We start from the raw sequence: 24,214 nt of genomic DNA, 5'->3' as shown, positions 1-24,214 counted from the left end.
CATTCAGCCCTTCACTTGGCTAGTTCACATGGACCTTTGAGAAACTCGGGACACCTTGTTCCTGGCAAGCCAGCGTTGCCCTGCATTGTAGCACCCACATACTACTGCCCTTGTGTTTATTAACTGTCTTCAGGACTAGACTGTGAACTCCCCAAAGGCCTTTGTCATTGCATCACAACTACCTAGCAGAGGACCCCCATAAAAGGTACCAAGAAGCCCGGCCGGCGTGGCTCAATGATTGAGCCTCAACCTGTGAACCAGGAAGTTGCTGTCTGATTCCCGGTCAGGGCACATGCCCAGATTGTGGGCTCGATCCCCAATGTGGGGCATGCAGGAGGCAGCCAATCAATGATTCTCTCATTGATGTTTCTAACTCTCCCTCTCTGAAATAAAAAAAAGTATGCAAGGGTAGGCCTTGCTTCCCTCTCCCTCTGACACCTGGGACCCTGGCTTCCCTTGCAGCCCTGGCTTCGTCAGGAAGGTTGTCTGGCCTAATTAGCATATTATGCTTTTATTATTATAGATACACATATACACACATATGTATGTTTAAAAGGTACCTATACTTTTCCCGGGATAATGATTTGACTACCCCAGGAAATACTGTCCACAGGGACCATGCAGAATGAATACTTTCCATAGGGATGAACATAGGTTCTCTGGGATTTTTCAGAGGTAGAGAGCCCTTCAAGGTAACTGAGCTTGACCTCCTCACTTTATGGTTGAAGCCTGGAGAGAAATGGCCTTTTATGAGACCACATCCTGGGCCTCAGGGAACCCCTATCCTTTCCTGAGCCCTGCAGATCTGAGTACCCTGGGGCTCTCTGCTAAGGCCTGACAAGAAGGCCAAGCATCTGCTTTCCCTGTGTGGTCTCCAGGGCTGGAGGTATGGACCAACACTGATAAGGAAGCTCTGTTCCTTTCAACAGGTGAGGTAGGAAATACTCGGTAACCATAGAAGAAAATATCCTGTCTACATTTCATGAGGCCTGTTACCTGACGGGCTAGTCTAGGCAGGGTGGGTGACAGTAGCCACAGAAAGGAAAAAGTCACCACCACTACTAGAAGCTCACTCTGAGGGAGAAATGCAGAAGCAGCACGATGCAAGCAGACACATGCTATGGAAGAGCTGAGGACAAAACTGGGACCACAGGCAGTGGGGGTGCTGTCACTATGCCTAGGAAATAGTGAAGAGGCAGCCCTCCAGCCGATTCCTGGAGAGGTGGGTGGCCTTCCGGGCAGAGGACATGCCAGGGATGAAGCCTTGCTGGTATGGAAGATGCCAGCTGCATGCAGGAGGGCCACTTAGCACGGCCAAAGCAGAGCATGGCCATCAGGAGGCCAGGTTGGGTGAGTCTGAGAGTGATGAGGGGTGTAGGCAAGGAAGGATCTTGGCCTGACATTTTGGAGAGGTTCTTAGGGCAGCTGTGTGAAGGACAGAACGAGACAGGGAGAGACTGGGGACACTGAGGTGAGGAGACTGCTGTCATTGTCTGGGTCTGAGGCCTAGATTTGGGTGGGGGTTGGAAAATAAGCAACAGGTATTTTGGAAGTTCTCTTCTGGTTGCTGTAACAGAGAGGAAAAAGTTGACTGCACTTTCTATGGCTTGGAAAAACTTTTACTTTGACTCAAAGAAGATCCTGAGTTTGGGACACAGGTTCTGGGCGGTGATGCTGCCTTCCTCCAGCAGGGGGCGGTGCAGGACAAGCCTGGAACCTACTGCAGGCTGTTACCCCTGGGGACCAAAACACTGCTGGCTTCCTCGACCACAGGACTGTAGCTACTTCAAGGTTCATTTCCTTCCTGGGGCCAACCCAAGAGATATGACAGTTAAAGAAGTTTAAGGGGTGGCCATGGACTTGTGGAGTGCCAACAAAGGATTGGAGATCTTTATCAAAGCAGCTCTGCATTCAGCCCTTGCAATCTGCCCCGGGGCTTCTGGGAATACATCTTTGTAAACAAGGGGTTTGCTGCTGAGCCATATAAAACCTAAGTAGTGCCACTGTGAGTCAGCAATGTGACCCTTTTTAAGTAGGAGCATCTGAGTCAAAAAGAATAGATGCATGTGCGTTCTCGGCCAATTCCCAAATTTAAGATGGATCTCAACACCCTAGTAACACGGGGACTGACCTGGAGCTGAGCTGGTGGTCCCTGGAAGGGGAGGGGGGAGTCTCTCTTTCAGCTCTACTAGTGCCCTGCCTGGTGGGGCTCTCTCTGCAGTCCACCTCCTCGGTCAGGCCAGCCTGAGATTCTTGCTGCAGGGAGGGGGCAGTAATCTGGATGGGGATCTAAGAGAGGAGGGGCCAACCCAAGAAATATATGATAGTTAAAGGGCACTGGGAGTCTGAGGAGCCACAAGTGCTGGGGAAAGAGTAGTTCAGGGTCAGGCTGCATCATCAAATGACCCTGACCAGGCTCCTGACTACGTCACTTATAACTTACAGGAGGCAAGCAACTTGGCTCTTCTCTGCCTCAGTTTTCTGATCTGAATATGACAGTATTAATATTAGCACCTTATGGAGTGATTTGGATATTAATATGCATAAAACATCTACCCTAGGGGGCCCAGCACGCAAAAAACATCTTCCAGTCCTGGCCAGTGTTGTTAAGTGGTTAGAGCGTCAGCCCTTGCACTGAAGGGTCACAGGTTTGATCCCTGGCCACCAATCGATGCCTCTCTCGCATATCAATGTTTCTCTCTCTCTCTGTCTCCCTCCCTTCTACTCTCTCTTGATAAGCAATGGAAAAACTATCCTTGGGTGAGGATTAACAAAAACAAACAACAAAAGCATACTCCAACACTAGCCATTGTTATTTCAACTCACAGAGACAAGGTATAAACCCAGGGCAGTATAGGAAACAGGCCGGATGACTTTTATAAGGGGTGCCAAGAGGAAGACGGAGCCCACCCTCCCTCTTTCTCTTTCTGGCAAGGAGCCCAGGGCAGGGCAGGGAGGGTTAGAGAAGGGAAAAGTTTGGTCCAGGCATAATCCTGGCAGGCTGGCAGTGAAAACAAAGCACATGTCCCTCCCCCCCCCCACCCCCCCACTGACTGACATGGCTGAAAGGCTGTCCCCGTGTGGAACAGTTAATAAATGCAGGTTTGGTGAGTGGCTGGCTGGCCAGCCAGTGTTTGGCCATACCCACTTCATGGGGAAGTGTGTGGAGCCTTCCTCCTCAAGTTCATCCCGTCCAGCCCGCTTGGGACCATTCCTCCCCTCCCCTCTCCCTGGGCTCCCCTGGAGCCAACTTCACGGTTTTAAGAACAGAAACCCTCCGGACCTGCAGCCCAGGAAGGCCCCACACTCCACTATCTGCCTGGACCAGCAGGCCTGACAGCTCGCTCCCCATCAGGAAGTCTTGAGTCCTGTTTTCTGAGGAAAGACTTTTCTTTGGAGGGCTCCTGGGATATGGGGACGAGGGAAGAAGCTGGGAGATGAGAGCAGGTGGTGGCAGGAGCCTGTGTGGCCTACCAGACAGTGATGGATCTGGAAGTCAGAGCTGCTGTGGAGTCACCAGAAAAGATGAAAATAGAAACAATCTACAGCAATAAACAGGCCTTTCAATACTAAAGAAACCTAACCTACCAAACAGCCAACAACCATGTGCCATCGTGTCAGAGTTTGATTTATTAACATTTATCAGATGTTCCAGGGTTCTCCCTTGTCTTCTCTCTGCCAAATCAAGGGCCCTCTGCTCTAGTCAACAGCCCCTGAGAGCTCTCCTAATGAACATCCCCTCCTATCCACCAGCGAAGGGGCAGCCTGAAGTCTGGAAGGACCTAGTCATGTGGGAGGAAGGGAGGTGCGGACCCCTGAGGGGGCCTTGCTGTCCTCGCTCCTGAGATGCCCCAAGCCCAAAGGGCATGGAAACAGGCTTTTTGTCATTTTCCTGGGGACTGAGGAGTCAGCCAAACTGGGACCACAGACATGCTAAAGCCCCCAAGTCAAGCTTTTGCTCACCTTGCTCACCAGCACTAACTACACAGGGACCTGGCAGCAGCTCTGCCTCTTGCACACGGTTAGCCCACAGGCCATGGCAACAGGAACATCACCGCCCCGCAGCTCTGGGGAGTGAGGAAGTGCTGGAGGGGCGTTTTACTGGGCCACCTTGGGCTTCACCTGGACGCTACCCATGTTGACTAGTTAATGAATGACACTGTCTATGCTATAGCCAAGCCCTTCCATCTTGCTCCTGGTCCCTCCTTGGCCCCTTTGCCCCATGGCAGGGAGCCCATGTACAGGCTCACAGGTTATTCCGCTGGAGCGCCTCACACAGGTTCTGGTTGGCATCGGGTTCCTCCGTCAGCACCTCCACAGCCTCCCATTCCCCAGATCGGCTGGACCTTTTGATGGCGTCCACCACACTCTGCATGTACAACCCATCCTCAAATGAGGCGGCCATGGAGACGGGGGTGTGGTCCCATGTGCGGCGGTCCCCCTGCCCCTGGAAGGACTCCCGCAGGGCCTGCACCATGTAGACCATGCCCTTCAGGTAGAGCAGCGGGACATCCTGGGGCCCCTGCTCAGGCAGCCCTGCGCCCACAGCCAATGAGTCCCTCAGCAGCAGCTCCTCCTGTGTGGCAGAGTTCTTCTGCCCATAGAGGTCAGCTCCCCGGGCAACAAGGCGTCCTGCAGAGCCCACCACCATGACCTCATGCACAAAGGCACCTGGCATGTTGAAGTTGAGTGTTACTGTGCTGCACACCCCCCCGCCCATGAGCATCTGGAAGAAACAGAAGTCATCGCTGGTGACATGCCGGATGCCACGAATGGCCGCATTCTGCCTCACAAAGGTCTTGAGGAGCCCGTGGACCTTCTCAGCTCTTTGGCCAGTCAGGTGGGTCAGCAGGTCCACAATGTAGGTGCCCATGGTGTGCAGGCCTCCACCGCCCATGAGCTCGTCGCAGATCCAGCCGTAGTTGGGGCTGAGCAGGCTGCCTGAGTAGACGCGGGCATCGCAGATCATCACTGCACCCACATAGTGCTCGGCAATCAGCTGCTTCATGCGCACAAAGGCAGGCAGGAAGCGCAGCACGTTCCCCACCAGGCTCATCAGCTGCGGGTAGTAGCGAGACGCTGTCACCATCCGGAAGGCATCCACCGAGGTTGCTGCCTTCTCACAAACCACATTCTTCCCAATACCTGAGAATAAAACACAATAGGAAATCTCTAAGTTCCAAGGGGTTTACACTGGAGGGGGCGGGGGGGATGATTTCTTGAAGGCAGATGGACTCAGGAAAGCCTCTTATGAGACCAGATGATGGCCTCGGACAAGAGGAAAGACTTTTGCTTGGATGAAAATGGTACCCAGTGTCCGGGACTAGAGAAAGAGTTATGAGCTGGAGAAAGAGGAATAAATAAGTTCTTAAGGGAAAATGAAAGGAGTAGAGGCACAAGGCACAAACCAGGAGGGGGAAGCAGAGGTGGTGCGATAGTAATTTTATGTGTCAACTTGGCTAGGCTATGGTGCCCATCAAATACCTCTGGACATTGCTGGGAAGGTAGTTTTAAATGTGATTGACATTTAAACCAGTAGACTTTGAATAGAGTAGATTATCCTCCATAATGTAGGTGGGCCTCACCCAATCAGTTAAAGAGCTTAAGAAAAAAGACGGCGGTTTCCTGAAGTGGAAGAAATTCTGCTTTCAGACTCAAGTCTGCAACATCAACTTTTGCTGGGATTTCCATATTGTTTTCATGCCCTGTGGATTTCAGCTTTGTCAGCTCCTACAATCACATGAGCCAATTCCTTAAACTAAATCTCTATCCACATCCCTCCCCCCAATATATCCTACTGGTTCTGTTTCTCTGGAGAACACTGCCTAATATAAGTGGGCTGGAGAGGTAGACATGCTTCTTGGACATGCTTATATACTTTTAAAAATATATACTTTTATTGATTTCAGAGAGGAAGCATATGGGGAGAGGTAGAAACATCAATGACAAGAGAGAATCACTGATCAGCTCCCTCCTGCACGTCCCACACTGGGGATCAAGCCTGCAATCTGGGCATGTGACCTTGACTGGAATCGAACCCAGGACCCTTCGGTCTGCAGGCCAAAACTCCACCAACTGAGCCAAACCGGCCAGGGCATGCTTATGTATTTTTATGCATTTATTAGATCACCAGCTTTGGGCAAGAGAACCTATATTTTAGGGGATGAGCTTTGCACTGTCCGGTGTAACTGCAGAAAGGGCGCTAAGATTCCCTGCAGATTGTTCTTTGGAAACACTGATTCAGTAAGTTAGTGTAGTCAAAAGGCCAGAAAATGCTTGGCTCCAATAGGAGGGGAAAGGGAGTCAAAACATCGTTCTGCCCTCATGCCCATTCTGAGTCCACTGAAGCTGGAAGGCACTCCAAGAGCAAAACAAAGCTAGACAAAACCCAAGGAGAGCCTGAGACCGAGCAGCTTACTTCCATGTGAGGAAACAGAAAAGATCAACATTCCTCCATGTTTTAAAATGAAAGTTCATGAGGGTAGGAGCAGCCATAAGACACCAACACCTGGGGTCCGCCTGTGAGCTTGGGGTGATTCAATTAAGAAGTAGTGCTATGCTATTACCCTTCAATAAAAAACTTACAAAGCCCAAGAAGTGGTATGGACTAGACACACACACAGGTGCAGATGGCAGGATCAGGGAAGGCTTCACAGGGGAGTGAGGCTCCAGGGAGCATAAGGAGGGAAAGGCATCCAGACAGAGGGAACTGCATATGCAAAGGCACGGAGGTAAGAAAGGGCCAAGAGTTAAGATTCCTAAAGTCCTGTGTGTACACCAGGAACTTGGCTGAAGGGATACACAGGGCCTATAAGCAATGTGGAAAATCAAATAGTCAATTGTATCACTCACAGAGACATTCAAGGGAGAGGGTTAAGTTTGGGGGTGGAATCCAAAATTGAGCTCTTAATACTCCCCTCCCCATGTCTTCCCCATCTAAGTCAATAGCAACTCCATTCACCCAGTTTCTCAAGCCAAAGTCAGTTAGTGTAAGTTAAAAGGCCAGAAAATGCTTGGCTCCAATAGGAGGGGAAAGAGAGTGAAAACATCCGTTCTGCCCTCATGCCCATTCTGAGTCCACTGAAGCTGGAAGGCACTCCAAGAGCAAAACAAAGCTAGACAAAACCCAAGGAGAGCCTGAGACCGAGCAGGTGGAGTCATCTCTCACATCCATTTTTTTTTTTCCAGAGAGAGGAAGGGGAGGGGGAGGAGCACCAATGTAAGAGAGCAACATCAATCAGTTGTCTCCCACATGCACCCCAACTTGGGATCAAACACGCAACCTGGGTATGTGCCCTGACAGGTATCAAACCTGCCACCTTTCGGTGTATGGGACGATGCTTCCTCACACTTATAGGATTTTAGGATTAGGGACAGGAGAATCACGACATTGAGTGAGAATTTGGTCACTTGGCTTTGGAACACATATGACAGCCCAGGAAAGCAATGAGGATATTAGATCCTCATACACAAGCACCCATCTGAGAGCTGTAGCTCTGGCCAAACCAGAGGCTTCTAGCGGTAACTATTCACTTCAGTGGGTGGACACTGCAGTGTGGGGAGGAGAAGAGGTGGGTGCGAAGGAAGAGGACTTCTGAGAGTTTGGTGGTGATAAAACTAGAATAAGTAATCTCTGTTTCATGCCAGGAGAGGTCAGGGAAGGGGGAGAGACCTCCCTTCTTGAGCCCGAACCATAGAGAGCTCTTGAACTCAGGAACCAGCAGTACTATCAGTGTGGGAGCTAAAGGCCATTAATATATATATATATCTATATCTATCTATCTATCTATCTATCTATCTATCATCTATCTATCTATCTATCTATATATATATAAATTTACTTCAGAGAGGAAGGGAGGGAGAGAGATAGAAACATCAATGATGAGAGAGAATCACTGATTGGCTGCCTCCTGCACGCCCCCTACTGGGGGGGGGGCGTCGAGCACACAACCCAGGCACGTGCCCTTGGCTGGAATTGAACCTGGGACCCTTTAGTCTGCAGGCTGATGCTCTATCCACTGAGCCAAACCCACTAGGGCTAAAGGCCATTTTGAGTTAAATAAGCTCCTGCAGGCCAGCTACATGGGGTCTTAACTTTAAGAAGACTTGGGTGGCCTTGAAAGACTTGCTTACTTAAGTTTATCTAGCTTTCCTGCTAGCAAGTCAAAGGATTAGCGAAGCCGAAAACTGTTTTCTGTCTCCTGGGAATAGGGAAAGCATGGATGTTTAGTGCCTATTAGCTCAGATCTCCTGTGGAGTGAACAAGTTTCATGCTGCAAGCCTCTTCAGCTCATAATACCCAGAATAGTTAGGAGTGAAGTGCCCTTGAGCACCAGAGGCCCAGAGAAGCTGCCTGACCAGCATTTTGTTCTCTAGTAACGCACCACGGGTTCACAGCTCTGGGACCACACCTCTGTGTCCCTACCTAGAGGTGTGGGACTAGATCAATGACTTCAAACAGCAGGGTAGAGAAGCAGCCCAGGAAAAGCAACACTTTTGTGTTTTTATAAAATCCAGGGAACATCTCTATGTATTTTAAAACATAAAAGGGACCGCTTCTAGAGAAGTAACTTTGAAAGCACTAGACTGAGTCACTCTTGCTCACAGCCCCTCTACACCCTTTCCTGGGTCACGGTCCCATGTTGGCTCCATGCGTCTCACCAGCAGACTGGGCTCACATGTCTTCATTCACCCAGTGTGCTAGGCCTTGTATCAAACTCTGGGGATACAACATCGGGCATAGTCTCTACCTTCAGACAACTTACAATTTAGTAGAGAGATAGTCATTGATCATATTATCATATAAATACACGTAGAAGTGCACCTGTGATAAATGCCATGAATGATATAAATGCTAATATGAAAGCATATAGCAGGGATCTCACCTGGACTGGGGCTCAGGGAAGGTATCTCAAGGGACTGGTGTTCTTGGGATTAAATTATCTGGGGCAGGCTGCTTGAGGAATGATCTCTTGTTATCTCAAGAGCCCGTGGGGAAAGAGTTGGCGAACTCAGTGTTTTTCTAATGAAGCATATAAGTGCCAAGAACTGGGCACAGAAACTTACCTTTTAGTGACAGTTTTAAGAAAACATTCAACTGTGGCAAAGATATTAGGGCACTTTGCACATTAAAATATAGTTTTCTGAACTGAGAAATAAAACATGTCAGGATCCCACCTTCTCCTTTAAGGAATTCATGGGAAAGATTTAAGGATAAAATTTGTAGAAGAAATGAAAAAAGAAGAAAAAAAAAAAAGGTAAAACGAAAGCAGAAAATAAGATGCCACAGAGAGAGTTGTGATATGAAAAGAACACCAATCAGTCCACAAATTAATTTTAGGAAAAACTAATAAAAATGAGGGCAAGAAACAGTCTTTATGGCCTTAGAAGTCAGGTAAAAATATAATGATCTAATAAGCAGAGGAAAATGCAATTCTGCCCACAGCATTAAGACCTAGTAAGAAGTTGCAAATCAATAAAGGCGATACATCACATAAACAAACTGAAAGAGAAAAATCACATGATCGTATCAATAGATGCAGAAAAATCATTCGACAAAATCCAACACCAATTTTATTTATTTATTTATTTATTTATTTATTTATTTATTTATTTATTTTTTAAATTAATTTCAGAGAGGAAGGGGGAGGGAGAGATAGAAACATCGATGATGAGAGAGAATCATTCATTGTCTGGCTACCTTCTGCCTGCCCCCTATTGGGGACCAAGCCTGCAACCTGGGCATGTGCCCTTGACCAGAATCGAACCCGGGACTCTTCAGTCCACAGGCTGATGCCCTATCCACTGAGCCAAACCAGCTAGGGCCCACACGAATTTTTAAAAATATATATATTTTATTGATTTTTTACAGAGAGGAAGGGAGAGGGATAGAGAGCTAGAAACATCGATGAGAGAGAAACATCGATCAGCTGCCTCCTGCACACCTCCTACTGGGGATGTGCCCGCAACCAAGGTACATGCCCTTGACCAGAATCGAACCTGGGACCTTTCAGTCCGCAGGCCGACGCTCTATCCACTGAGCCAAACCGGTTAGGGCCCAACACCAATTTTTGATAAAAACTCTCAGCAAAGTGGGAATAGAGGGAACATATCTCAACATGATAAAGGCCATATATGACAAACCTACAGTCAACATCATACTCAATGGGCAAAAACTGAAAGCATTTCCCCTAAGAACAAGAACAAGACAGAGATGTCCGCTTTTACCACTTATTCATCATAGTACTGTAAATCCTAGCCACAGCGATCAGACAAGAAGAAATAAAAGGCATCCAAATGAGGAAACTCTCATTATTCGCAGATGACATGATATTGTATATAGAAAACCCTAAAGACCCCAACAAAAAACTACTAGATTTAATAAATGAATTTGGCAATGTAGCAGGATACAAAAATCAAAACCCAAAAATCGACGGCTTTTTTTTCCTTTTAATATTTTTATTGATTTCAGAGAGGGAGAAGGAGAGAGAAATAGAAACATCAATGATGAGAGAGAATCATTGATCAGCTGCCTCCTGCACGCCCCACACTGGGGATCAAACCCGCAACCTGGGCATGTGCCCTGACCAGGAATCGAACTGTGACCTCCTGGTTCATAGGTCGATGCTCAACCACTGAGCCATGCAGGCCGGGCTCAATGGCTTTTTTATACACCAGTAATGAATTCTCAGAAAGAGAAACTAAACAAACAATCACATTTACCATTGCAACAAAATAAATTAAGATACTTAGGAATAAACTTAACCAGAAGGCAAAAGACCTGTACTCGGAAATCTATAGGACGTTGAAAAAAGAGATAGAGGAAGATATGAACAAGTGGAAGAATATACTGTGTTCATGGATTGGTAGAATCAACATCATCAAAATTGACAATCAGGTACCATCTCACACCTGTCAGAATGGCTACCATTAACAAATCAACAAATGACAAGGGCTGGTGAGGATGTGGAGAAAAGGGAACCCTAGTACACTGCTGGTGGGAATGCAGACTGGTGCAGCCATTATGGAAAACAGTATGGAGTTTCCTCAAAAAATTAAATATGGATCTGCCATTTGATCCAGTGATCCCACTTCTAGGAATATATCCCAAGGAACCCGAAACACCAATCAGAACGAATGTATGTACCTCTATGTTCATAGAAACACAATTTACAAAAGCTAAGATCTCGAAACAGCCCAAGTGCCCATCAGTAGATGAGTGGTTAAAAAAAGCTGTGGTACATTTACACCATGGAATACTATGCAGCAGTAAAAAAGAAGAATCTCTTCCCCTTTGAGACAGAATGGAGGGACCTGGAGAGTATCATGCTAAACAAAATAAGTCAGTTAGAGAAAGACAAGTATCACATGATCTCACTCATATGTGGAATCTAAGTAATAAAATAAACAGATGAATGGAGTGGATCCAGAGGCATGGAAGCATGGAACAGAGTGAGGAATCTCAGAGGGAAGGTGGGTGGGAGGTAATCAACCAAAGACCTTGAATGCATATATGCATAACCCATGGCCACAGACAATAGGGTGCTGAAGGTCTGGGGTGGGAGAGGGGTTTGGGGGCAGGCTGGAGGGGGCCAATAGAGGGGAAAAGGGGACATATGTAATACTTTCAACAATTCAAAATTATAAAAAAAAACACACAACTTAGTGAGAAGTAAACCTAACATTCCTGGACCTCAGTTTCTGTAACTGAAAATGAAGACAGTGGATTAGATCAGCGACTCTCCATCCTTAGTGTGCATCAGAACTGAAGGATTGTTTAACAGCCTAGATTTAGAAGATCTGGAATGGGGCCTGAGAATCTGGATGTATAACAAGTTCCCAGGTCATGCTCATGCTGTTGGTTCAGGGACCACACTTTGAGAACCATTGGATTAAACACTCCTTCCATGGCGCCTGCTGGCCCGTGAGTTCCAGAAGAAAATACAGTTCTACAAGTATTATGAAAGTTTTAGGAAAATCTTAATCTATGTCATATATATCCTTACTAGAGGCCCGGTGCACAGGATTCATGCACTGGTGGGGGCATGGCCTGTGGGGATCGGCCCACTGTGGGAGCGCCACTCATCCTGGTCAGCCGAGTGGCTGTGGACCTACCCGCTGAGGGAGTACACTGACCACCAGGGGGCAGCTCCTGCGTTGAGCGTCTGTCCCCTGGTGGTCAGTGCCTGTCATAGTGACTGGTTGTTCTGCTGTTCAATCAATTTGTATATTAGGCTTTTATTATATAGGATAGGTGCAAATCTGTATCAGTGCTGTATGCCTCACCATTACTGCTTAAGTCTCCACGACTTAACTTTTACAAAGACTTACCTTTTACAATGCTTAGCATAACACAATGCCAGAGGATTTGTAACTAGAGGCTTTAGATGAAGATGATAAACTTTTCACTGGTTCAAGATCTGAAAGAGCTAATCTAAAATTAGAGTACTTCAATAGCTGTAGAGCTAAATATGTTTTTTTAAAAAAAATTATTTTATTATTTATCTGTTTGTTTTTCAATATCTTTTTCTTTTTTTTAATCCTCACCCAAGGGTATTTTTCCATTGATTTTTAGAGAGACTGGAAAAGAGAGGGAAAGTCAGAGAGAAATATTGATGTGAGAGAAACATCGATTGGTTGCCTTTTGCACTCGCCCTGGAACTTGCAACCAAGATACATGCCCTTGACCAGACTTGAACCTGGGACCCTTCAGTCCGTAGGCCGACGCTCTATCCACTAAGCCAAACTGGCCAGGGCTAAATATGTTGTGTGTGTTTTTAAGCTCTAAAAAGATTGAGGATCTAAAGTTTAGACAGCCCAATAACAGAAAAGAAAAAAAGAGAGACATATGTGGGAAAAGCACAGAAAATATACTCTCATGCATATATATATATATATAGATTCATACATGGGGGCACACAGTTAGGTGAAATGGCAGTGAAGGTCTTTTGGGATATTGGCTCTGAGGACCTTTAAATACATTGTACAGGAAACCTGACTTTCCCTTGTAATGTGATGCCAGTGTCTTTTTTGGTCAGCATTTGCAGAAGTCATATATCATGCTGGAAAGGCTGAATGATGCTCCTATTTTACACTCATTTCACAGTGGCCCACAGAGATTGAGAGGGGCAGAAATAGGACCAGAAATGGGGTCTGAAGTCAAGGTCTGTTTGGTGTTCTGCATATAGCAGTTCATATAACCACACAGTCCTTTGGGAAAACTAGAGGAGTTCTGGCCTCTTCCATATATGTTTAAGTGAAGTCAGAATTCTCCAAAAAAAAAGGGGGGGGGAGGGGAGAAGCATTTGTTTTCACAACCATCTCAGGGATTCCTTTGGGGCCTGAGTGGGCAGTGCCTGAGGGACATGGGCTCTCCCAGGCCCACCAACTCCTGGATCATTTACCACCAAGGACACTCATTCACACCTCTTCCTGACAACAGAGACATGGAGAGAAGGCTAATGACCCTGCTTCACCAAGGGCTGGGACACAAGATTCTAGAAGTTTCCGATCATTCCTGTACTTCCTGCACATTCCTGTTTATATTAAATGGCCCAAAGTCAGCATTTTCCCATATCAGGAACCTGAAAATAGCAGGCTTGTGGCCAAAGAATCCTGGAATTTTGCCTTTCTTCCTACAGAGCTCGGAAATGGTTTCTGTGGGGACCCTAAAATTCAAGAAGCCTCTAGAACTCTGCCTCTGGACATACCTGGCCTCACCAATCTGCATTCATGCCACACAGGATGGCAAAAAGTCAAGCGGCATGGTAGCTCGAATCCCCTTGAAACAGCCCTCTGTTAAAGTGTTGGCTTAGGTCTACTTTTAAACTCAATCTGGGAGCCATTCATTATCTGCCTTCCTAAGAATTAGAGCCAATGAACAGCTCCAATGTTACACATCCTCAGAGAGAGCGAGAGAGAGAGCTCTTTGGAAAAGAAAGCCAGCCACCTGTAATTTTTGGTCAAAATTTACATGCCTAAAATCAACAACTAGATAGATGCATGTTCTCGCTCATTCAATGAACATTTATCCTTCCCTACCCATTGGGCCAAAAGTAACAAACATCCTCTAACCTGAGAATAAGGAAAAAACAAAAAACAAAGCCTTGGACCCTCCACCATGGTAGTGGCCAGGTGTGGTGGTCAGCCAAGACACAGGGACCTTGGACTGCATTCAAAAAACACTTGGTACCTATCAAATTATAATAATTATTCTGTCAATTAATTATATGCTATCTGAATTATTACTTAAGTCTTCTCATTTATCTTGTAATGTGCGTTATTTCTAGGCTCTTCAATTGGACTGTGAAATCTGAAGGTAAGGTGAGCTCTCTGGTCCAATCCCACTTTGAGTGTCCAGAATAATATCAGGACAGTGCCTGGCACACAGAAGGCATTAAAAAAATTGTGTATGGCCTGGCCAGCGTGGCTCAGTGGTTGGCCATTGACCTATGAACCAGGAGTTCAAGGTTCAATTCCTGGTCAGGACACATGCCCAGGTTGTGGGCTTGATCCCGTGTAGGGCATGCAGGAGGCAGCCAATTAATGATTCTCTCTCATCATTGATGTTTCTATCTCTCTCTCCCTCTCCCTTCTTCTCTAAAATCAATATATATATATATATATATATATATATATATATATATATATATATATATATATTTGAAAAACCGCTAGATGAATGTTTACTGATTTGTTTTCCTATTAAATTAGATTCTGGCTTATATAAAATGAAGAAAAGAATTTTTCTAGTTGACAGGAAAGAGAAGCCTAACAGGAACTGTAGGAAAATGGCTTAGCAAGCTGCGCCCAGCCAGGGGCAGGAGGCTGCTGAGCCAACTGCTTCCCGAGGGAACAGAGATGTGAGCAGGCTGTCCCACGGATCCTGTCGGGGAGGCCCAGTGCTGCAGAGTGCCTTCCTGCCCTCTGGCATACAAGATTGCCAAGTTTGGCAGGAAGGGTGTGTGCTCAACTAGTCAAGGCCTAACAAAACATGGGAAGGGCAGCCTTGCTACACACCCTCCTCTCCTTTTCTGTGGCGATGCGTGGCACAGAAATGGAAGAACAAATTTGTCAATTTCCCAGTGCCCAGGTCTTTGAACTCTGACTTCATAGAGAGAAACTTTTTACAGTGCCTGAAATGTAATACTCTCTCGTCCCTGTGACAAGCCAACTCTTGAGGCATTTGCTTAATTTTTTCTCAGAGATTTGCTTACGGGAGGTGGGGAAGGCTGTCTTCCCCAGGCATTAGAGCACTGCCCCAGAATACTAGCCCCTGCAGACTCAAGCCCAAAAAGGGTCACCCAGAGGGAGGCACAATCTGCCCGTATGACCGTCCGTACCTAGAGCCTTCACAGATATTTGCCGGGTGAGTGGAGGGGGGATATTGATGCACACCAGATCCACGTCTTGGTGCAGTAAGACATCGTCCGTCTGGCTGGTGTAGAAGGTGATGTTCATCTCCTCTGCAAGCTGTTTCGCCTCTTCCTCAGTCTTCCCCCACAGTGCCTCCACGGTGAACCCTTCTGCTCTCAGCAGTGGGACCAGAACCCGGGCGGAGCTGCCAGTCCCAAACACGCCCACTCCTGGGAGCATCTTCATGCCGAATTCTCCGTTCACCAACTCATCTCCTCACAAGAGCCTCCAACATGAATACGACCATCTCACAGTCCTGGGCAAACATGGCTCCTGGAACAGCAAGAGTACACTGGCTATTAGTAAAGGGCACACTCAGTTGAGGCTCTCTGGCTTATTCAGAAGCAAAAAGTTCTCAAAAGCACAAATGAAACACTCCTCCAAAATGAAAAGCTGCATAAGCTTCTCCCAGGGAGACTAAATGATATTAGCAAAATCCCTCTCCTGGAAGAGGGGAAAATAAAAATATGAGTAAAGCTGGGTTCAAATCCCTATTCTGTTACTTAATTTCCTATGTGACTCTGGTCAACACATTATACTTTCAGGGCCTTTATGGTAAAAGTTCATGAAGAGTGGGAAACAAAAACCAGTAAAAGATGAAAGAGAACTACCTAGGAGCTATACAGATTATAATTTAAAAGTTTGTGGTAGCAGCCCTGGCTGGCTAGCTCAGTTGGCCAAGCGTCGTTCAGATATGCCAAGGTTGCAGGTTTTATCCCTGATCCTGGCACACGTAAGAATCAACCAATGAATGCATAAATAATACCTGAGATGATATTTTTATTATTTATTTATTTATTTATTTATTATTTTTTTAAAAAATATATTTTATTGATTTTTTACAGGGAGGAAGAGAGAGGGATAGAGAGTTGGAAACATCGATGAGAGAGAAACATCGATCAGCTGCCTCTTGCACAACCCCTACTGGGGATGTGCCCGCAACCAAGGTACATGCCCTTGACCGGAATCGAACCTGGGACCTTTCAGTCCGCAGGCCAACACTCTATCCACTGAGCCAAACCGGTTTCGGCTATTTATTTATTTATTTATTTATTTATTTATTTATTTCAGAGAGGAAGGGAGAGGGAGAGAGGGATAAACATCAATGATGAGAATCATTGATTGGCTGCCTCCTGCACGCCCCCTACTGGGGATCGAGCCCGAAACCCAGGCATGTGCCCTTGGCTGGAATCAAACCTGAGACCCTTCAGTCAGCAGGCTGATACTCTATCCACTGAGCCAAACCAGCTAGGGTGAGATGATATTTTTTGTATAAAGATATTCATGCCAATACAGACTATAGTAGTGAAAAATTGGGAAACAATTAAGATGTTCAATAACAGTAACGAAGTTTTGGGTTTTTTTGGTTAATCTTTACCCAAGGACATACTTTTCCATTGATTTCTAGAGAGAATGGGAGAGAGAAACATCGACATGAGACAGACACATGGATTGGTTGCCTCCTACAAGTGTCCCCACTGGGGCTGGGGAACCTGTAATTGAGGTATGTGCCCTTGACTAGGAATCGACCCATGACTCCTCTGGTCCACAGGCCAAGGCTCTAACCACTGAGCAACCAGCAGCTCTATTGCTTTTAGAGAGTGGAAGGGAAGGATAGAGGGAGGGAGAGTGGAAGGGAAGGATAGAGGGAGGGAGAGGGGGAGAGGGAGAGAGAAAAAGATTGATAAGAAAGACACATCAACTGGTTGCCTCCTACATGGGTTCCTGGCCTGGTGAGGATCAAACCCACAACCCAGATATGTGCCCTTGACCGGAAATCAAACCCATGGCCCTTCAGTGCTTGGGATGATGCTCTAACCATTGGGATGACACTAGCCAGGGCAGTAATGCGTTTGACAAATAACACTACAGGCCCTCAATAACCTGAAAGCCATCACCATATATTCCTTAAAAAGTGGGAAAACAAAACAATATGTGCGGTATGACATCAATTGTATGTGTTTTTTAAAGTGTAAGAGACATATATATAAGATATATACATGAAGATATACAATGATATCTATAACATATCTATAAATATATTACACATGACAGTAAAAGGACCAGAATACATAATGATTTCATAATGATTACTCAGGCTGATGGGATTCTGGGTGATTTTTTTTTAAACATTGTCAAATTTTCTACAAAAGATATGTTTACTTATTTTTCCTTCTGAACACAAAGGTTATAAAATGAAACAAAGAACAAAGCTAAACAGAAGTCTGCTTTGAAATAAAGATGAGATTTAGGTGTGCTCAGGGTATCAGGTTTTCCCATAGGGCACCCTTCCCCCAGCTAAACCAGCAGTCCCCACTCTGGCTATGTATTAGGGTCACTGGTCCCAGACTCACTGAATCAAACTGTGGGATGAGCCATGTCACCATTATTTTTATTGTCTTTATGTTTTGTTTTGTGGTAAAACACACAGAAAACTTAGCATCTTAACCCAGAACACATAGTTATTCTATTTTTAATACATTTTTATTGATTTCAGAGAGGAAGGGAGGAGAGCAATAGAAATACCAATGATGAGAGGGAATCATTGATCGGCTGCCTTTTGCACCCCCATATTGGGCATCAAACCTGAAACGTGGGCATGTGCCCTAACTGGGAATCGAACCGTGACCTCCTGGTCCATAGGTCAATGCTCAACCACTGAGCCACACTCAGGAAATTATCATAAACCTTCCCTCCAATAATTTCTTCCTATATTCTCTGTCTCATGGAATGTTATCATCGTCAACCCAGAAAGCTAGCACCAGCATCTGCAACTTCTCTATTTCCTTACCAGTACAGGCAACTCAACATCAAGTCTGGTTGATCCTAGCTTTGTTATCTTTTAAATCCACGCCTTCTTTGTCATCCTTTCTGTCACTATGCTAGTCTAGCCCCCAGCATCACTCACCTGAGTGACTACAACAACCTTCTACTTAATCTCTCTGGCTTCCATCATTTCCTTCCTTTATCCATTCCTCATATTGCAAGGAGATCTTCCTAAAATGCAAATGGGATATCACTCCCTTCCTTTTTAAACACTTCAGTAACTTCCCATTGGACTCAGAATGACTTACAAGTCCCTGCATGACCCACAAATCTCAAGGTAGTCTAGCTTTGTGCAGTCACTTGCAAGGATTATCTCCAAGAGAGATGAGTTTTAAAACACATACTTAGATAATCCAGTAAGAAGCATGCTGTAGTCCGGCCCACATGGCTCAGTGGTTGAGCGTTGACCTATGAACCAGGAAATCAGAGTTCGATTCCTGGTCAGGGCACATGCCCAGGTGGCAGTCTCGATCCCCAGTGGGGGCCATGCAGGAGGCAGCCGATCCATGATTCTCTCTCATCATTGATGTTTCTATCTCTCTCTCCCTATCCCTTCCTCTCTGGAATAAATAAAAATATTTTTTTAAAAAAGAAAACGTTCATAGGAGAATTATTATTATTATTATTAGAGGCCCGGTGCATGAATGGGGTCTGCCTGCCCTGATAGGAGCTGATTGGACTGGGCCGGTGAGGGGGAGGGGTCCTGGGCAGTTGGTGGGCCAGCCCCACCTCCTGGTTGAACTCTGTCGTAACTCCCTGTAGAGGGAACAATTTGATATTACCCTTTTATTATATAGGATTATTATTTTAAAATATAGAACGCTTCACGAATTTGTATGTCATCCTTGCGCAGGGGCCATGCTAATCTTCTCTATATCGTTCCAATTTTAGTATATGTGCTGCTGAAGCAAGCACAGGAGAATTATTCATAATAGCCAAAAGGTGGAAACAACCCAACTGCCCATTGACTGCTAAAAGGATAAACAAAATGCGGTATTATCCATATAATGCAGTATTATTTAGCCACAAAAAGTAATGGAAATACTGATACAAACTACAATATGGATGAACCTTGAAAACATTATGCTAAGAAGCTAGTCACAGAAGTATATGATTCCATTTATACAAAATGTTCACCATAGGCAAATCCATGCAGACAGCAAATCAGTGGCAAGGGATGGGGAAGGGAGTAACTGGGAGGTATAGGGACCCAACTTTATTCTTCTGCAAATGGTTATTTGGTTGTTCCAGCACCATTTGTTGAAGAGACTATTCTTTCCTCTGGAATGACCTTGGCACCTTTGTTGAAAATCAGTTGACCATAAATATATAGGTTTATTTTGGACTCTCCATTTTATTCCATTGATCTATATGTCTATCCTTATGCCAGTACCACCCCGCCTTAATTATTTTAGCTTTATAGTAAGTTCTGAAATCAGTGTGAGTCTTCCAACCTTGCTTTTTCAATCTTGTTTTGGCTATTCTGGGTCCCTTGTATTTCCCTATGAATTTTAGGATCAGATTGTCAATACTGGATTTTGATAGAGATTGCTATGAATCTATAGATCAACTTGAGGAAAATTATCATAATAATATTGAATTTTCTGATCCATGAACATAGGATGTCTTTCCATTTATTTAGGTCATCTTCTTTTTTAAAAAATAGGTTTTTATTGATTTTTTAAAAACAATTTTGTTTTTATTATTTTTATTTTTTTCAGGGAGGAAGGGAGAGGGAGAGATAGAAACATCAATGATGAGAGGGAATCATCGATTGGCTGTCTCTTCCACGTCCCCCACTGGGGGGATCGAGAGCCCCAGCCCAGGCATGTGCCCTAGACTGGAATCGAATCCGGGACTCTTTAGAATGCAGGCCAATGCTCTATCCACTGAGCCAAACCAACTAGGGCTTTATTATTTTTTTATGTATATTTTTATTTATTTCAGAGAGGAAGGGAGGAGAGAGAGAGAGAAACATCAATGATGAGAGAGAATCATTGATTGGCTGCCTCCTGCATGCCCTCTACAGGGGATTGAGCTCGCAACCCAGGCATGTGCCCTTGACCGGAATCGAACCTGGGACTCTACAGTCCACAAGCCGACACTCTATCCACTGAGCCAAACCGGCTAGGGCTTATTGATTTTTTTAGAGAGAGAGTAAGGGAGAGGGAGAGAAAGAGAAAGACATCGTTCAGTTGTCTCCCACATGCACCTCAACTGGGGTTTGAACCCGCAACCTGGCTGATGTGCCCTGACCAGGAATCAACCAAGACCTTTCTGTGCACAGGATGATGCTCAACCCACTGAGCAACACTGGTCAGGGTATTTAGGTCTTCTTTAATGTCTCTTAATAATGTTTTATAGTTTTCAGAATATAAATTACACTTTTGTTAAATTTATTTCTAAGCATTTAATTTTGTTTGATGCTACTGCAAATGGACATTTTTTTCTTAATTTCATTTTCAGATCCAGCATCCCTTTTACTTTCAAGGTAGATACAAGTGTACTGTGCAAAGTACATCATGTCTACGTTAGGGGTTGTTTCACCAGTATAGCCTAGTACAGCATCCTATACTACTGGCTCTTACATGAAAGACACCTGTGCCTGTGTGAAATACTGAAATAAGCATGACTTGGGCTGCCTCTAACTCCAGACCCCTCTCAGCTTCCTGCCTCCTGTGGTCTCTACTGTCTAGGGCTGTGCAGCTTGGCTTGCCCCCTGAACTCTACTACTGGGTTTTATCTTAACCATCTTTCTTTCTGTCTGATGGTGAATAATGTCTATAGCCTCAGCCACTCCTCCTTCCTCTTTGCTGATAATTTTCCTGCCCTTACAAGCCTCCCTTCTAATTAGGAGAGGTCACATAGATTCTATATTATAAAAGACCAGTGGTCGTAATGCCATAATGACCAAAGGACTGGCCACCAGGAGGTACATGGAGCACCTCTCGGGCCCTCTCTCCCACCCCCCCATGCTCCACCCCCCACCCCCCACCCCCAGGGCGCCGGCAGCATCAGCGGAGTGCCCGGGGTGGTGGACATGGCCCTGGTGGCAGGCTAGGCCTAGGGGACCCTACACACATGCATGATTTAATCATGTGCTGGGCCTCTAGTCTTCTATAATTTTCAAGTCCTGGACTCCATTCAGCAATTTTGATCACTTTCTGCATTTACAGGCTCTTTTTGGTTACTTACAGGTCATGGATATCCTGAGAACTTGAGTGTCAAATTTGTTGTACTAGATAAGTGAGATTCTGCTTAACTTCTATGGGTCATTAATTACCAGCTAAAAGGGCCAGGGGAATGAGACACAGCCACCAAAGCAAGGATATCCATGGCCCCTCTAAATTCATGTCCAGGGCACACTTCCTCCTCTCTAGCACTGCATTCCTTCATGCTCTAGTTATGTTTGGGTTTACGTTTGCATCTGTGGCTTAAAACAACAAAGTGGATTAAAATAAATTTCAATAACCTCTGTTTTACTGACACTGACTCAAAGGGCAGCTTTATCAACATCCATAAAAAAGGGGCATCAGCTGGACTGAGGAAGCCAGATGGCATGAAGCTAGGCAGGCTAGATGACTAGGTATTTCCTGCTCAAGCAGGCAGTGCTGGTTTTCCTCATTTATTTCCGTGACTATCCTTTCTCACCCCTAACATTTCCCTACTACTTGCCCCTAATATCCTTGCATATACCTTATATGTGCCTACAAAGATCTCTATAAACCCAGGCCTACCTCCCATGCCAGTCAAGAATGAATGGTGGAGCCCAGCTGGTGTGAGTCAGTGGTTGTGGTTCGATTCCTGGTCAGGGCACATGCCCAGGTTGTGGGCTTGATCCCCAGTAGGGGGCATGCAGGAGGCAGCTGATCAAGGATGCTCTCTCATCATTGATGTTTCTAGCTCTCCCTCTCCCTTCCTCTCTGAAATCAATATATAATAAAAGAAAAGAATGAACGGTGGAAAGTGCCTTGATAGGACTGGCTATACATACTTTGACAAGGCTATAGGTTATGGGGAAGGCAGCACAGAGATTAGAGGCATGGAATTTGCAGCTAACCTTGCCTGGGCTCAAGACCGGTAACCCCAGGTAAGTTTCTTAATCATTCTGTGCCTGTTTTCTCATCTGTAAAATGGGAATAATTCTATCTACCTCTTAGGGGAGCTAAGGATTAAATGATTAATATTTGTAAAGCATTTATAACAGGGCCTGACCCATAGTTAAGCACTACATAAGTCTCTTATTTTTTAAAAAAAATATGTTTTTATTGATTTTAGAGAGAGGAAGGAAAAGGGATAGAGAGACAGAAACATCGATGAGATAGAAACATCAACTGGCTGCCTCCTGCACGCCCCCTACTGAGGAGTGAGCCCGCAACCCAGGCATGTGCCCTGACTGGAAATTGAACCAGTGACCTTTTGGTTCATGGGTTGATGCTTAACCACTGAGCAACACTGGCTGGGCTACATAAGTCTTTTTAAAAAAGATATATGTATGACTGACTTAGATATCTCCCCTTCAAAAGCTGAGTAGGAATATGAAGATAATATTCTGAGCGAATGTGCAGTGAGTGCAGTAGGCCAGGCAGTGTTTAGTGTAATATATAGTACATCTCTAAGTCCATGCAACCCTTTCTTACAGATGGAGAAAACAGCTCGGAGAGGCTAGGTAACCTTCCCAGGGTTCCACAGCTGGCTTGTGGACAAAAATGGGGCTCTACAGAAAGCAACCTCACAGGATGATCTGATCATAGATTCCTAGCTGGGCAGGTCATGGTGGGTACTCATGCCCCAAGCATAAAGCTTCTTTTGTAAAAGGCTTATTTTTACCTTAAGCAAGACTTGTCCACTGTTTCTGTGCATCTAGGTTAATACACCTTTGAAATTCCTGTCTTTCAAAGTAACCACTCTCAAGCGAGCACATAATTGAGTTACCTATCCTATATTCCAATCCCAGCCTTGGTTCTTTTACCACTTTCATGTAATCTTCCTTCCCTTCCCTTCTTAATTACAAATGCATAAGAGAAGCTACAAACTACTATTCTCTGAAAGCAACTTTTCTCAGTCTGTTGAACTCTTGTTTCCAGGCATATCCTGTTTGGCTCAAATAAAATTTTATAAAATTCTCTACAGGTTTGGACTTTCTTACGTTGATAGCTTTGTGTGCCAGACCTGCCACAACCAGCTGTAAAACCCTGGACAAATTACTTAGCTTCTCTGAACCTCTGTAAAAACAGAGGCTTGTATGTGTGAAACAACTCTTTCATTCTTAGTGATGAGTGTGAGAAGGAAAAGTTCATTCTGTTGTCTGGCTTGGCAACTGCCTGCCTCAGCTCCACCACTCAAACCAACATCAACATGTTCATTCAGCGTGCCTTTATTGAGGGCCTACCAGAGAGGCTTTGGGAGATAAAAAGATGAAAAGACACAGTCCTCATGTGCAACAAGTCAGAAAGGAAGGAGAAGCCAGAGCTGGTGGCAACAACTGCTAGTCTAAGGAGTATAGACTTTGATTAGTGGGTGTGCTCCGTACGCTTGGTCTGCCCAACCTTCCCCACCAAATCTTTTTCTGCCCTGCTCTGTCTCAGGAGTCAGAATGCTAATCTCTAAGGACTACATCACCTGGGCTCCAGGCCTTCTGGTTTCCACCTGATTCAGCCAATGGGCAGCACCAGGAAGAGATCAGAGAGCAAGAAGAAAGGTCAAGGTATTTATTCTCTGGCTCTCTCCCTACCAGGATGTGTTTCTGATAGGGGATGTGTTCTTTGACCAAGGTCACAGTATTCCTCTCCCACAGGCATAGCGTTGAGAGATAAGTCCAATAATTTCTCCCTTCCCTCATCATGCCTGGGGTAGTGACACTACCAGCTGTAGCCAGTCCCTGCCAGTCCCTGTGGTGCTCCACCATTTTTGTAGGTTTCCTTCACAGCTCACACTATTGGTAATAATCGCTTCATTAAAGGATTTTCAATTA

General features: G+C 45.4%; 1 protein-coding gene across 2 annotated transcripts in view; it reads right to left on the bottom strand.

Annotated features, from left to right (window-relative positions):
• Nucleotides 1-3,382: 3,382 nt before the first annotated feature.
• GFOD2 (Gfo/Idh/MocA-like oxidoreductase domain containing 2) overlaps nucleotides 3,383-24,214 on the bottom strand; it is a 37,690-nt gene continuing 16,858 nt past the window's right edge. Inside the window, exons 2-3 of one of the 2 annotated variants that reach the window (XM_079800698.1) lie at nucleotides 15,342-15,687; nucleotides 3,383-5,145 (exon numbers count right to left, since the gene is read on the bottom strand). In XM_079800698.1, the coding sequence (XP_079656824.1) occupies nucleotides 4,247-5,145; nucleotides 15,342-15,600 (1,158 nt within the window). In that variant the 5' untranslated portion in view covers nucleotides 15,601-15,687 and the 3' untranslated portion in view covers nucleotides 3,383-4,246. The remainder of the gene's footprint in view (nucleotides 5,146-15,341; nucleotides 15,688-24,214) is intronic. The other variant, XM_079800697.1, reaches the window with a different exon arrangement.

This window comes from Cnephaeus nilssonii (genome assembly GCF_951640355.1).
Source record: "Cnephaeus nilssonii genome assembly, chromosome: 20".
Classification (NCBI taxonomy): Eukaryota; Metazoa; Chordata; class Mammalia; order Chiroptera; family Vespertilionidae; genus Cnephaeus; species Cnephaeus nilssonii.
The sequence above is the reverse complement of the archived record's forward strand: the minus strand, read 5'-3'. Positions and strand labels throughout refer to the sequence as shown.